Source organism: Rhincodon typus, chromosome 9 (assembly GCF_021869965.1).
Source record: "Rhincodon typus isolate 14 chromosome 9, sRhiTyp1.1, whole genome shotgun sequence".
Taxonomy (NCBI): domain Eukaryota; kingdom Metazoa; phylum Chordata; class Chondrichthyes; order Orectolobiformes; family Rhincodontidae; genus Rhincodon; species Rhincodon typus.
Window position 1 is genome coordinate 25,757,149 of NC_063340.1, and position 13,038 is coordinate 25,770,186.

The 13,038-nt window shown below is 40.8% G+C and overlaps 1 protein-coding gene across 1 annotated transcript in view; it reads right to left on the reverse strand.

Annotated features, from left to right (window-relative positions):
- Positions 1-2,923: 2,923 nt before the first annotated feature.
- LOC109929780 (filamin-A-interacting protein 1-like) overlaps positions 2,924-13,038 on the reverse strand; it is a 393,800-nt gene continuing 383,685 nt past the window's right edge. The window contains exon 6 of the mRNA XM_048600953.1: positions 2,924-3,140. Within this exon, the coding sequence (XP_048456910.1) occupies positions 2,934-3,140 (207 nt within the window). The 3' untranslated portion in view covers positions 2,924-2,933. The remainder of the gene's footprint in view (positions 3,141-13,038) is intronic.

The window sequence follows — 13,038 nt, forward strand, 5'->3', positions numbered from 1 at the left end:
ACCCGAAGGTTGCAGGAACAGCAACTCATATTCCGCTTGGGAACCCTGCAGCCTAATGGTATCAATGTGGACTTCACAAGCTTCAAAATCTCCCCTCCCGCTACCGCATCCCAAAACCAGCCCAGCTCGTCCCCGCCTCCCTAACCTGTCCTTCCTCCCACCTATCCCCTCCTCCCACCTCAAGCCCCACCCCCATCTCCTACCTACCAACCTCTTCCCGCCCCCTTGACCTGTCCGTCCTCCCTGGACTGACCTATCTCCTCCCTAACTCCCCACCTACACTCACCTTTACTGGCTCCATCCCCGCCTCTTTGACCTATCTGTCTCCTCTCCACCTATCTTCTCCTCTATCCATCTTCTATCCGCCTCCCCCTCTCTCCCTATTTATTTCAGAACCGCTGTCCCCTCCCCCATTTCTGAAGAAGGGTGTAGGCCCGAAACGTCAGCCTTCCTGCTCCTCTGATGCTGCTTGGCCTGCTGTGTTCATCCAGCTCTACACCTGGTTATCTCTGATTCTCCAGCATCTGCAGTTCCTACTATCTCTTTACCAGGATGTTGCCTGGATTGGAGTGTATTAGCTATAAGGAGTGGTTGGACAAACTTGGATTGTTTTTGCTAGAGCATTGGAGCTGAGGCATGACCTGATAGGAGTATATAAAATTATGAGAGGCATAAATAGGATGTATAGTTGGAATTTTTCTTTCAGGGTGTAAGTGTCAAATATGAGCGTCATAGGTTTAAGGTGAGAGGGGAAAAATTTAAAGGAGATGTGCAAGACAAGGTTTTTACACTGAGGATGGTAGGTGCCTGGAACATGCTGCCAGGGAAGGTGGTAGAAGCAGAGACAATAGCGATGTTTAAAAAGTATTTAGATAGACACATGAACAGAGAGGGAATTGAGGGATTTGAATCATGTGCAAGTAGATGAGATTAGTTTAGAATGGCATTATGGTCAGCACAGACATGGTGGGCCAAAGGGCCTGTTCTATGTTCTGGGGTATTTCTGTTATAAATCTGTCCAGGAATCCATGGCTCCAGCTGCTAAGAAGATCTTTGTAGAAACTGTGATCCCTTTTAAAGCACTGAGTGCTGTATTATGTGGTTTAAGTGTCCAGTAGGTACTTGGATGGCTACTTTGAAAGGGTCGGTATGAAATGTTAATGGGGAGCGGTAATGGTATTAGGTGGATTAGGTGGTAGGGTGCTAAATGAGTGGGCTGCATAGGATCCAGGTAAGTCTATGAGCACTTGGGGTGGCTCTGGACGTGTCAGGTTGCGTAGAGGATGGGTGTTGGGGGGAGGAGTTTGGTGAGGGGTGGCATTCGATTGGTACTGTTACTTGGAATTTGGGAAGGTGATGGTCAGTGTTGGGTCAGGTCCTGACATAAGGGAGGAAATTAGGTTAGACCAGGGAAGGTGGCTGTCCAGTCAGGGAGGTTAGGGACAGAGTGATGTCAGGGATTGGGGGTTGTAGTTGGGTGGGATGTCAGTGGTGGTTCGGGGTTTGGTTTAATAACTACCCAACTGTTAGTATAAGTTTTTAATCCTCTAACTTTTCCTGCATAACTATTAAGCTTACAGCCATTAGAACCCTCTGAATTCTCCAAATTTATGGGGCTTTTTCAAAAGCTTCCAAATGTGGGGGAATTGCCCATCACCAATCTCCACTTCCTAGGCAATTCCCACAGAGTCAGGAATTCCGCACAGCCCTGATGCGCAACGTTAGCCACTGTTGCTCCTACAACTATCCGCCATCAAAATATCTCGGCTTATATAGTTGCCTTCAAAAAGGAAGTTCCAAGGTGTGACAGAACAGCCCTGTTTGAATAAAAGAGCCACAGACACCTTTAAAACATTCAGTACACCAAAAGTAGTTGTAAAGCACATACGTGAATAAGCTAGGGTAGGGTGTACACATACTATATATGCTTAACATGCCCAATCACAAACATTACCATTAATTACTATTGACAATAACTTTATATGGAAGATAGTTAACAGTTTACAAGAGCAATACTTCATTATTTCTTGTCACAGAAAATCTTAAACCTGTAACCTCAAACTGACAGAACACACCATAGTGTCATAAAGTAGTAAAACTATTAGAAATTAGCAATATTTTGCAAATTCTTCTTTATTTATGTCCACTTATGTTATGACTGAAGATGTGATCTAGATTAGTGAACATTTCACATCAACTAGAAATTTACATGTTAGAAAGTGCTCAAAGCTGAGCCTAAATTTGTATTAATTTAATATCTCTGACAATGCTAATGCACCTGAAAATATTTGTGGAAATTATGTTTTCTAAAATCAGTTTGAAACTCCCATTTGGTGAGTGTGGTTAGCTCTCCCTCTGTGCCAGCACCCTTTTATTGCTTGCAGGAAATGATAAAATCCTCTACCAACCAGAACTACAATCATACATCAGCTAGTTTAAAAATGATCAATGTTCATGTCATGCCTTTCAGTCAGTTATTCAGCTTGCAAATTCTTCAACTATTTTTCCGTATTATTTTAAAGGGAAGATATGAAAACTATTTATCCAAACCATTAGATATGTTGTTATGCAAGCTTCACTTGAAATCAAAACTAAGTGACTGGAACTTTTCCCAATCTCTACAAATAGGAGCTTGTTGTTTTTCTTGCCAATGCCCAAGTAATATGTCAAATTAATAATTTAACCCTTTGTTAATTGGTTAACTTGTCTTCACAAGTGTGCATGTACTCAAAAGTGAATCTTACCTTTGAGATACAGCAGTTATCAGTGCTAAAATGTTGGTAGTTTTAATGACCAGTTTAAAAAAAGGACCTGTTACTATATTATAAGGGAGGAGTTCATTTATTGAGTTACTATGTGATAAGGAAGTCTGCCCAGATAGGGTGATATCTATTGTAACAGTAACACATCCACCTACCCCATGATCTCCATCCTCAGCCCTTCCCCCCAGCCTGAGAGATCGGACTGCTGACAGGAGACTTCTTCAGTTCAATTCTCATTAACTGGCTCTCAGTACGAGATTCATATTTTGCCACACCTCCTGCTCCAATGGCTTGCACTCCTGGTTTTCCTGCTTTCATACCTTTTGACATGGGGATGCGTGTCGGTGTGGGCCGTTGTGTTGACCCCTCCTGTGCTGCCTAGAAAAAGACAGAGAAAAAGACTCTTTACAAATTCTGCCACCATTAGTTTATGAAAAAAAGTTTTGATTGTTTATATTGCCTTATAGAACTGAACATTTACTGTAATGGTGAGCCCATTTTCTGTGATTGAGCATCCTCAGAAATAACACCTAATATTATTGTACCAAAATGAAGATCCTCCAGTGTTCAAGACAGGATCAAATACAACCCAGTAAATATGGAACAAAATATCAGTTCTACTGTTCTGTCTCCCGATCTTCACCTTCATTTAATATACTTTGACAAAATTAAGTGAAATAACAGATCTCACTTAATTTTGTGTGAATTGGCAATGCTACAAGAAGCTAGTCACTGGCGAATATAAATAAGCGTCATTAAACAATTAATTACAGTAGTTTTAAAGAGAGGATATCTGCTGGAACCGTAGAAGACTCTGTCTCCAGTTGCATGTGATCTGATGTCACTATGACAGCTCCTTAGTCATGAGCTCAGTAGTTATTCTTAGAGTATTCTTGCATTCCTGGATGATGATTTTTAACAAATGAGATCAAGACACAACAGTTTTTTAAATTGTCTAGCCAACCTCGCAGTTGATAGCAGACAGTTCCATTCATTTAGTTTCTACTGGATTTTGGGAGTGCAGAAATGGCCATACCAGGGTAATAGCCAGAGTGAAAGAGTGTAACGGTTACATAAGGATTAAGGCATTCTCTGTGGAGTTCAGACCATGATTGAGCAAATTAGCAGCTAAACAAAGCACATGATATAGTAATGAAGTTTAGTCAATCAGATTTATCAGTTAAGGAGGAGCAATGATCAAAAATAAATTGCATATGCAGAGTCCTGTTTCAACTGCCTAGTAATTAAATATTAGCTGTAGATCAAAAACTATGAGGCACTGTTTAAGTACAGCATATCTTAGATGATATCTCCATTATTGTCAATAATATTGTCTTTCTAGAATATGAATAAAAACCAATGGTCTCTTAACATTTTAAATTTCAAAATTTCTATACCATTTCAACATGATGTACATGTTTTATAAAATTTATATACATTAATCCCATTTCATTCTCTTTCTCTATCACGACCCATCAGACTACATAATTAAAAAAACCCTTGAATTCAATGATAACCCCCACCAACACCATTTTCAAAAGTTTAAAGCATCTCAAAGCATTTTTCAACTGAAATAAGTAGTTCTGAAGTGCAGTGACTGTTGCATTGCAGGAAATTACAGCAACACATTAGTATACTGCAAGGTCCTACAAACAGCCTTAAATAAATGACAAGGTCATCAGTTTTGGGAGTTGGATAAATGTTGCTCAGGAAACTGGGAGAACACTTTGTTTCCTTTTCAAATAGTACTTTTAATTCCATCAGAAAGTGCAAATGTGACCTCAGTTTAAAGACTTATCTAAAATACAGCACATCCTGCAGTGCATCATTCCCTCAGTATAGCGTTGAAAGTGTCAGTGTGGATATATGCTGAAGGTCTTTGAATAGCATTGACCGTCTAACACAATGGTGAGTTTACTACCCATGAGCCAAATCGGGCAACTACAATAAATGAAGACTGGTGGGTGGGGGGAATGATGGTTGCTGACAGGAAAAGAACAAACCTATATTGTTGCCACATATATATTTTATATCAGATTTTTCAGTGGGTTTATATCAGTGGGTCTTTAGCAAATTCTATGGGTCTTCTCTTCGGATAATCTCTCCTCATTCCCTCAAGCATCAAAAATGCTTATATCTTAAAGCTCAGCTTGATCAATGTTTTAAAAAACAATTAAACAATATTACCACTTTAAGTTCAGTCAGTTTCTAATATTTGCTGGTCTTTTGCTAATCTAATGTCATTTCAAAACAGGCACGGTATAGAACACAATGTTTACCCATTTATCCTGCAGAAATAATTGATGGTTAAATGTTGTCTATGGAATTTGTTAGAAACCCCTCCTTGCTATTGCCAGTCTGCATGTAACCATTCAGGTAAATCAAAATCATTGCATTTATTTTATGAAAAGAACAAGCAAGATCACAAAGTAAAGAATGTGCAAAAAGCAAGAACAGCTGCTAGGAAAAAATCCAATGGCGAACAACAGATGATGTGTGAAATCAGTAAAATCTATTAAAATGCAAATCACAGCCAATCAAATTGCTGTAAATATTTTTCTGAAAATACTTTGACTCTGTTTGGTCTTCTACGGATAACTGAGAACTTGTATGGAGAATAAAATTTATAACATAAAGACCAAAAAATAGACTTTAAGATTACAAAGTGTTATCTGTATCTGAAGTGCCACGAACATTTTTCATTAGAAACCTTGAATACCATAAGGAAAGAGGTTATGGAGATTCCCCAGTGATTAGTCTGTCAGCTCAAAGTCCAACAATGAAGCGTTATGTGGCAGTGTATACATGGCCTGTGGAGAAGTCTCTGAGCATGTATTTCAGGATGACTCCCCTCTGGCTAAACTGAACATCTATATTTTTTGGTTATTGGCGGCGAGACTGGTCATTTCGAGAGCAAACCAGGTTTGTATCCTTCATCCCACTGTTGCTCATTTATAAGTCAAAATTTACTGCAACAATTATCCCCAAGGAAACTATTTCAAACAGCAAAGCTTTTGTTTTTCTTTATATAAATACTAAAATAAGGCAACACGTGAACTCTTCAACTTTCTCAAAAGCAAAAAGAAACTCTATACTAAGGCAACTGTTTCTTTAGGAAATATGAAGTAAAACACGTAACAAATGAAATTTTACAATTAAAATTTTCAGCATTTTCAAAAATGATTACAATACCATACATTTCTTTATATGTAATCATTGAACTTGAAAGCAACTCAAGCGCCTCTGAGTTATTAATTTATGTTGAAGGCACATCTCATTCCTCCCCACCCCAGAAGAAAAGTTGATTGCAATAAGAATAATTGCTGTAATTAATCTGAAAGCCATCTGTGAGAACACTTAAAGAGACTACAGCAACATCAATCTTTGGACAATATTGTGCTATAAAATTATGTTCACCAGGAATTAAATTGAATACAGAACCTTCAGTTTAGGAATTCACACACTAACTCCACCCTTTTGTCTGTCCAACTGTTCTTCTTTCTCTCTTTGTGCTCTATCTGTACCTATTGTTTACTCCTTATCCCCTCTCCTATCTTCTGCATAAAATGCAACGTTTTCCTAGCTACCATCAGTTCTGAAGAATGGTCACCAGACACGAAACATTGACCCTGATTTCTCTCCATGGATGCTGCCAGACCTGCTGAGCTTTTCCAACAGAAATTTCTGTTTTTCTTTCCATTTCTATTTGTTCCTCTTCGTTCAAGAGACTCCCTACAACTTTTTTTTTGACCAAACCTTTAGTCAACTATCCTAAGATCTCATGTTCAGCATCAAATTTTGTGGTCATTTACTTTATTAGTTATGGGTGCTATATTAAAGGGACCATATCAAAAAGAAAGTTTTTGTTGTTGACTCTCAAATGCAAGAGATTTTCATTTCATCAGTCTGAGCTTACTTTGAACCCAAATCCAGAGAAGAACAAGCATTTGTTGCTCATTGCCCCTTACCATATCCAGAGAGAATTTTAAGATTTAAGTTAGAAACAGATCTCCATAGATTGAGTTTTATATGCACTAGGACAAAATTTTGCAGTGCCAGTGAAGTTCACAGTGAAGACCCAATGAAAATCCATCCAGAAGTCAAATGAGAGAATAGTTCAGCATCTAACCCCATAATTGCAGAAGGAGGTTGTACTGCCGGTAGGCTAAAAAGGAAGTGGCAAATGGGCACTCAACCCATTTGAAAGCATTCCAGCAAGGCTGAAAGAAGATGGAAACAAAGTTGGAAATGCTGTTTCAACACTATATGCATGTTGGCTGCACTAAAAAACTCTTTCAGTATTGTTGTTCCCTGTTGATTACCATGTGAACCAGCTCCCCATATTCACTGTCAGGTATGTTATGACATTTGTTTGGAAACAGAATGCTGGATGTAGAGAATATGCAGGAAAGTGGTCACACTATAGTGGTCACGAAGAGTAGAGCATTGACAGTGTACTGAACGTATGAAATTGGAAAAGAAGTAAACCATTCAGACCCTCAAACCTGATCTGCCACTCAATAACATCATGGCTGATTTGTATTTCATACTCCATATCTCTATCTACCCCGATAACTTTGGATTTCCTTGCTTAATAGGTACCTAGCTACCGCTGTCTTAAAAATAGTTAATGAACCCATCTCCACCACCTTCTGAGGAAAAGAGTTCTAAAGTCGCACAACCCTTTGGAGAAGACAATTCTCCTCATCTCCGTCCTAAGTTGACCTTAATTTTCAAACAGTGCTCCCTTGTTCTGGATTCACTCACTAGAAGAAACATCCTTTCCACATCCACCTTGTGAAAACTGTTCAGAATCCTATACAGGATCAATCAGGTCACCCATCATTCTTCTAATCTCCTGTGGAAACAATCTCAGTCTGTTCAACCTGTCTTCAAGGGACAACCCAATTATTACAGCAATCAATCAAGTAAACTTCTCAATCGCCTCCAACACATTTACATCCTTCCTTAAATAGGAGACAAAACTGCACACAGTTTTAGAGATGTGGGTCACCGATGCACTGCAAAACTAAAGCATAACATCCTTACTCAGGTATTTGATGCAGTGTGGTCAGGAAGTTCTTTTTAATTTTTACCTCCGATACTTATAGTCAAAGCTTGAAACACTAAGTACTCAAAAATTCTGTTCACTGCTTAGTGCATGTTCTGTGTTGAGAAAGAAAACAGTTGAAATGAATTAAAAACTAGATAGTCAAAGTTACTTATATTAATTGCGAGAAATGACAGAGCAGTTAGTATGTTTGGGCTGTAGGTTGTGGAGTTTGTGGACACTGAGGCTGTCCCAACTGACCACATCTGCAGGAGATAGCTGCATATTGAACCACTCCAGCTCAGAGACATTGAGCTTTACTATGGGCCACAGCCACTCAGGTGGTGAGTTGCTCGCCGCAGTATCCCTAGCCTCTGATCTGCTGTTGTAGTCACTGCATTTATGTGGTGAGTCCAGTTGAGTTTCTGATCAATGATAACTCCCAGCAGTTGTTAGTGGGGGATTCAGCGATGGTAACGCCATTGAATGTCAAGGGGCAGTGGGTAAATTGTCTCTTTCTGGTGATGGTCATAGCCTGGCATTTGGGTGGCACAAATGTTACTTGCCACTTGTCAGCCCAAGCTTGAATATTGTCCAGATCTTGTTGCATTTGGACTCAGATTGCTTCAGTGTCTGAGGTGTCACATATGGTGCTGCACATTGTGCAATCATCAGCAAACATCCCCACCTCTGACATTACGGTGGAAGGAAGGTCATTGATGAAGCAGCTGAAGATGGTTGGGCCGAGGACACTACCCGGAGGAACTCCTGCAGAAATGTCCTGGAGCTGAGATGATTGACCTTCAACAACCACGTCCATCTTCCTATGTGCCAGGTATGACTCTAACCACTGGAGAGTTTTCCCCCTGATATCCATTGATTCCAGCTAAGGCTCCATGATGCTATACTCGGTCGAATGCAGCCCTGATGTCAAGGGCTGTCACTCTCATTTCACCTCTGGAATTCAGCTGTTTTGTCTATATTTGAACCAAGGCTGTAATGAAGTCAGGAGCTGAGTGGCCCTGGTAGAACCCAAACTGGGCGTCACTGAGCAGGTTATTGCTGAGCAGGTGCTACTTGATAGCACTGTTGATTACACCTTCCATCACTTTACTGATGATCGAAAGCAGACTGATGGGGCTGTAATTGGCCGGGTTGGATTTGTCCTGCTTTTTATGTACAAGACATACTTAGGCAGTTTTCTACACAACCGGGTAGATGCTAGTGTTGTAACTGTACTGGAACAGCTTGGCTAGGGGAGCAGCAAGTTCTGGAGCACAAGTCTTCAGGACAATTGCCGGAATGTTGTCAGGGCCCATAGCCTTTGCAGTGTCTAGTGTCTCCAAACGTTTCTTGATGTCACCTGGAGTGAATCGAATTGGCAGAAGACTGGTATTTGTAATGCTGACAAGTACTGAAGGAGGCCGAGATGGATCATCCACTTGGCACATCTGGCTGAAGATTGCTGCAAAAGCTCCAGCCTTAACTTTTACACTGATATGCTGGGCTCTTCCATCGTTGAGGATGGGAATATTTGTGGAGCATCTTCCTCCAGTGATTTGTTGAATTGTCCAGCACCATTCACAACTAAATGTTGCAGGTCTGGAGAGGTTAAAACTGATCTGTTGGTTGTGTTATCACTTAGCTCTGTCAATCACTTGCTGCTTATGTTGTTTGGCGTGCAAGTAGTCCAGTTTGGTGGCTTCACCAGGTTGACACCTCATCTTCACGTATACCTGGTGCTACTCCTGGCATGCCCTCCTACACTCTCCATTGAACCAGGGTTGATCGCCTGGCTTAATGGTAATGGTTGAGTGGGGGATATGCCAGGCCATGAGGTTACAGATTGTGCTGGAATACAGTTCTGCTTCTGTTGATGGCCCACAACACCTCATAGGTGCCCAGTCTTGAGTTGCTAGATCTGTTCGAGGTCTGTCCCATTTAACACAGTGATAGTGCCACATAACATGATGGAGGTTATTTTCAATATGAAGGCAGGACTTTGTCTCCACAAGGACTGTGCGGTGGTCACTCTTATCAATACTGTCATGGACACATGCATCTGCAGCTGGCAGATTGGTAAGGATGAGGACAAGTATATTTTTGTGTCTTGCTGGTTCCCTCACTACCTGCTGCAGACCCAGTCCAGCAACTATGTCTTTTAGGACCCAACCAGCTTGATCAGTAGTGCTGCTGCCAAGCCACTCTTGGTGGTGGACATTGCAAATCCCATGCCCAGAGTACATTTTGCGCCCTTGCCATCCTCAGTGTTTCCTCCAAGTGTTGTTCAACATGGAGGAGTACTGATTCATCAGCTGAGGGAGGTTAGTACGTGGTAATCAGCAGGAGGCTTCCTTGTCCATGTTTGACCTGAAGCTACGAGACTTCACGAGGTCTGGAGTCAATGTTGAGGACTCCCAGAGCAACTCCCTCCTGACTGTATACCACTGTGCCACCACCTTTGCTGGGTCTGTCCTGCCGGTGAGATAGAATATATCCAGGTATGGTGATGGTGGTGTCTATTACATTGTCTGTAAGATATGATCCTGTGAGTATAACTATGTCAGGCTGTTGCTTGACTAGCCTGTGAGACAGCTCTCCCAATTTTGGCAGTAGCCTCCAGATGTTAGTGAGGAGGTCTTTGCAGGGTCGACAGGACTGTTTCTGCTATTGTCTTTTCCGGCGCCTAGTTCGATGCCTGGTGATCCGTCCAGTTTCAAGTTCTAAGCATCACAAATTAGGAAGGAAATAATGTCCTGCTTAAATTTCCTAAAATGATACTGGAATGCCAAAGGTTAAGCTACAAAGAACTTGAAAAAACTTAGACTGCCTACCGTGAAATTTAGAAACCTAAACAGTGAGTTGATTGATGTTTTCAAAAATTAAGGGACACATATAGGGGAGATATAATAACTAATTTTGCCAGCCGGAGAGTCTAGGACAAGGGCGTAGTCTAACAAATCTTTTTCTAAATAACGCCTAGTGCAAATGGGAAGAAACCACAAGTTAGCGAAATGTAAGCAGAACAGGTAGGGTAATTGTTTAAGTAGGGCCAGAACTCCCTGAATGAAATCAGGAAAATTTTTCTCTATACAGCAACGTAGCACAAATTTGGACTTCCAGAAACAGTAAATTATGATAAATCAGTTGTTAATTCTGAAACTAATATTTATAAAATTTTGCTATGTAAAAGATATTATGGGATCTGGGCAAAACTGGAATCAAATTGCAGATCAGCCATGAGCTCATTGAATGAGGGTATAAATGGCCTACTGCTGAACTTATTTTCCCAATAGGCTTTTCTGGCTGTTGTCTTCACTGCTGTTGCCACAAAGGCTCTTGATAATTGTCAGGAATGGCAATAATAAAAAATACATAAGCTTCATACTTTCTCCCAATAATCTTATAGTAGTGCTTCTTACAACAGATTTACATTTCAGAACTTTAGGATGTTCCAAGTTGCTTTTCAATGAATGTTGTATTTTTGGATGTTAAATCTGTCTTGTGATAAGCAGCATGACATAATGACAGGACAATCCTATTTTAGTGGTGGCGGAAAAGGGATAACACTCTTGCTTTTCTTTGGGAAGATAAACCTGGTCTGTTTTAATGAATCATCTAAAGCTGGTCTTTCTGATAGTGCAGCACTCTGTCCGTACCGCAGCAAAGCATCAGCCTGGTTTGCGTGCTCAAATTTCAGGCCTGTGTCTCAACGATGAAATTGTTACCACTGAGTCAAACCTTAAATCATTTACCATATATTGAATAGCAAACCTTGACACCATGAAACTTGATCACAAGTTTGTGATATGCAGGGAGAAAAATGCCTTGACGTCTAAATATCATTGGAACTTCATTGTCCTATTAAAATGAAGCTTCTAACAACATTAGACCAACATTGAGTGGCATGATGGCTGACTGGTTAGCACTGCTGCTTCACAGCACCAGGAACCTGGGTTCAATTCCAGCCTCGGATGATTGTCTGTGTTGAGTTTGTACATTCTGACTATGTGGGTTTTCTCCAGGTGCCCGTGTTTCCTCCCACAGTCCAAAGATGTGCAGGTTAGGTGGATTGGCCATGCTAAATTGCCCATAGTGTGCAGGCTGGGTGGATTAGCCATGGGAAATGCAGTGTTATGGGTCAGGGTGGAATGCTTTTTGGAGGGTTGGTGTGGACTTGATGGGCCAAATGTCCTGTTGCCACACTGTATGGATTCTATTAGATGACAGTTTACTGCTATAAGTTGATATATTTGACACATAATAAATGGGCCAAATCAATTCTCCAACACATTTTTCCTGACAAGTTATACTCATTTAACTATTGCTTGAAAATTATGCATGACCCATTGGAATGCCAATTCTTGAAGGTGAAGGTACTAACAATGCATGACAACTCAAAACACAAGTTAACAAATTAGAACATGCAATATCTAAAACAAAATTCTGGTAGTTGAGTTACAGAAGTTGTGATGATTTTACAGCAAATATGACCACATTAAACTAAAATTGTCAGTGCATTCCAAGTACGTTAATCCTTTTAAAAGCGGATTATACAGAAACTACATCTGAGTAGGTTTTCAATCAAAACAATATTTTTACTAGTAATATTGTGTAGTCATATCAAAATTGCTCATTATGGTTATGTAATTTTAAAAATAATTTTAAAAGATGCAATGTGTGCATTACTAGCTGACTTTTAAGATGGCTAAATTGTGGGATGAAAACAGAAAGTGCTAGAGAAACTCAACAGATCTGGCAGCATCTGTAGAGAGAGAAATAGAGCTCATTTTTCAGGTCAAAAATTACTCTTCTTTGGAACTGAAGAGAGATGAAAATGTGAGACAACAAGGTGCAGGGCTGGATGAACACAGCAGGCCAAGCAGCATCATAGGAGCAGAGAGGCTGATGTTTCGGGCCTAGACCCTTCATCAGAAAAGGGGGAGGGGAAGGGGGTTTTGAAATAAATAGGGAGAGAGTGGGAGGCGGATAGAAGAGGGATAGAGGAGAGGATAGGTGGAGAGGAAACAAACAGGTCGAAGAGGCGGGGATGGAGCCAGTAAAGGTGAGCGTAGGTAGGGAGTTAGGAAGGGGATAGGTCAGTCCAGGGAGGACGGACAGGTCAAGGGGGCGGGATGAGGTTGGTCGGTAGGAGATGGAGGTGCGGCTTGAGGTGGGAGGAGGGGATAGGTGGGAGGAAGAACAGGTTAGGGAGGCAGGGACGAG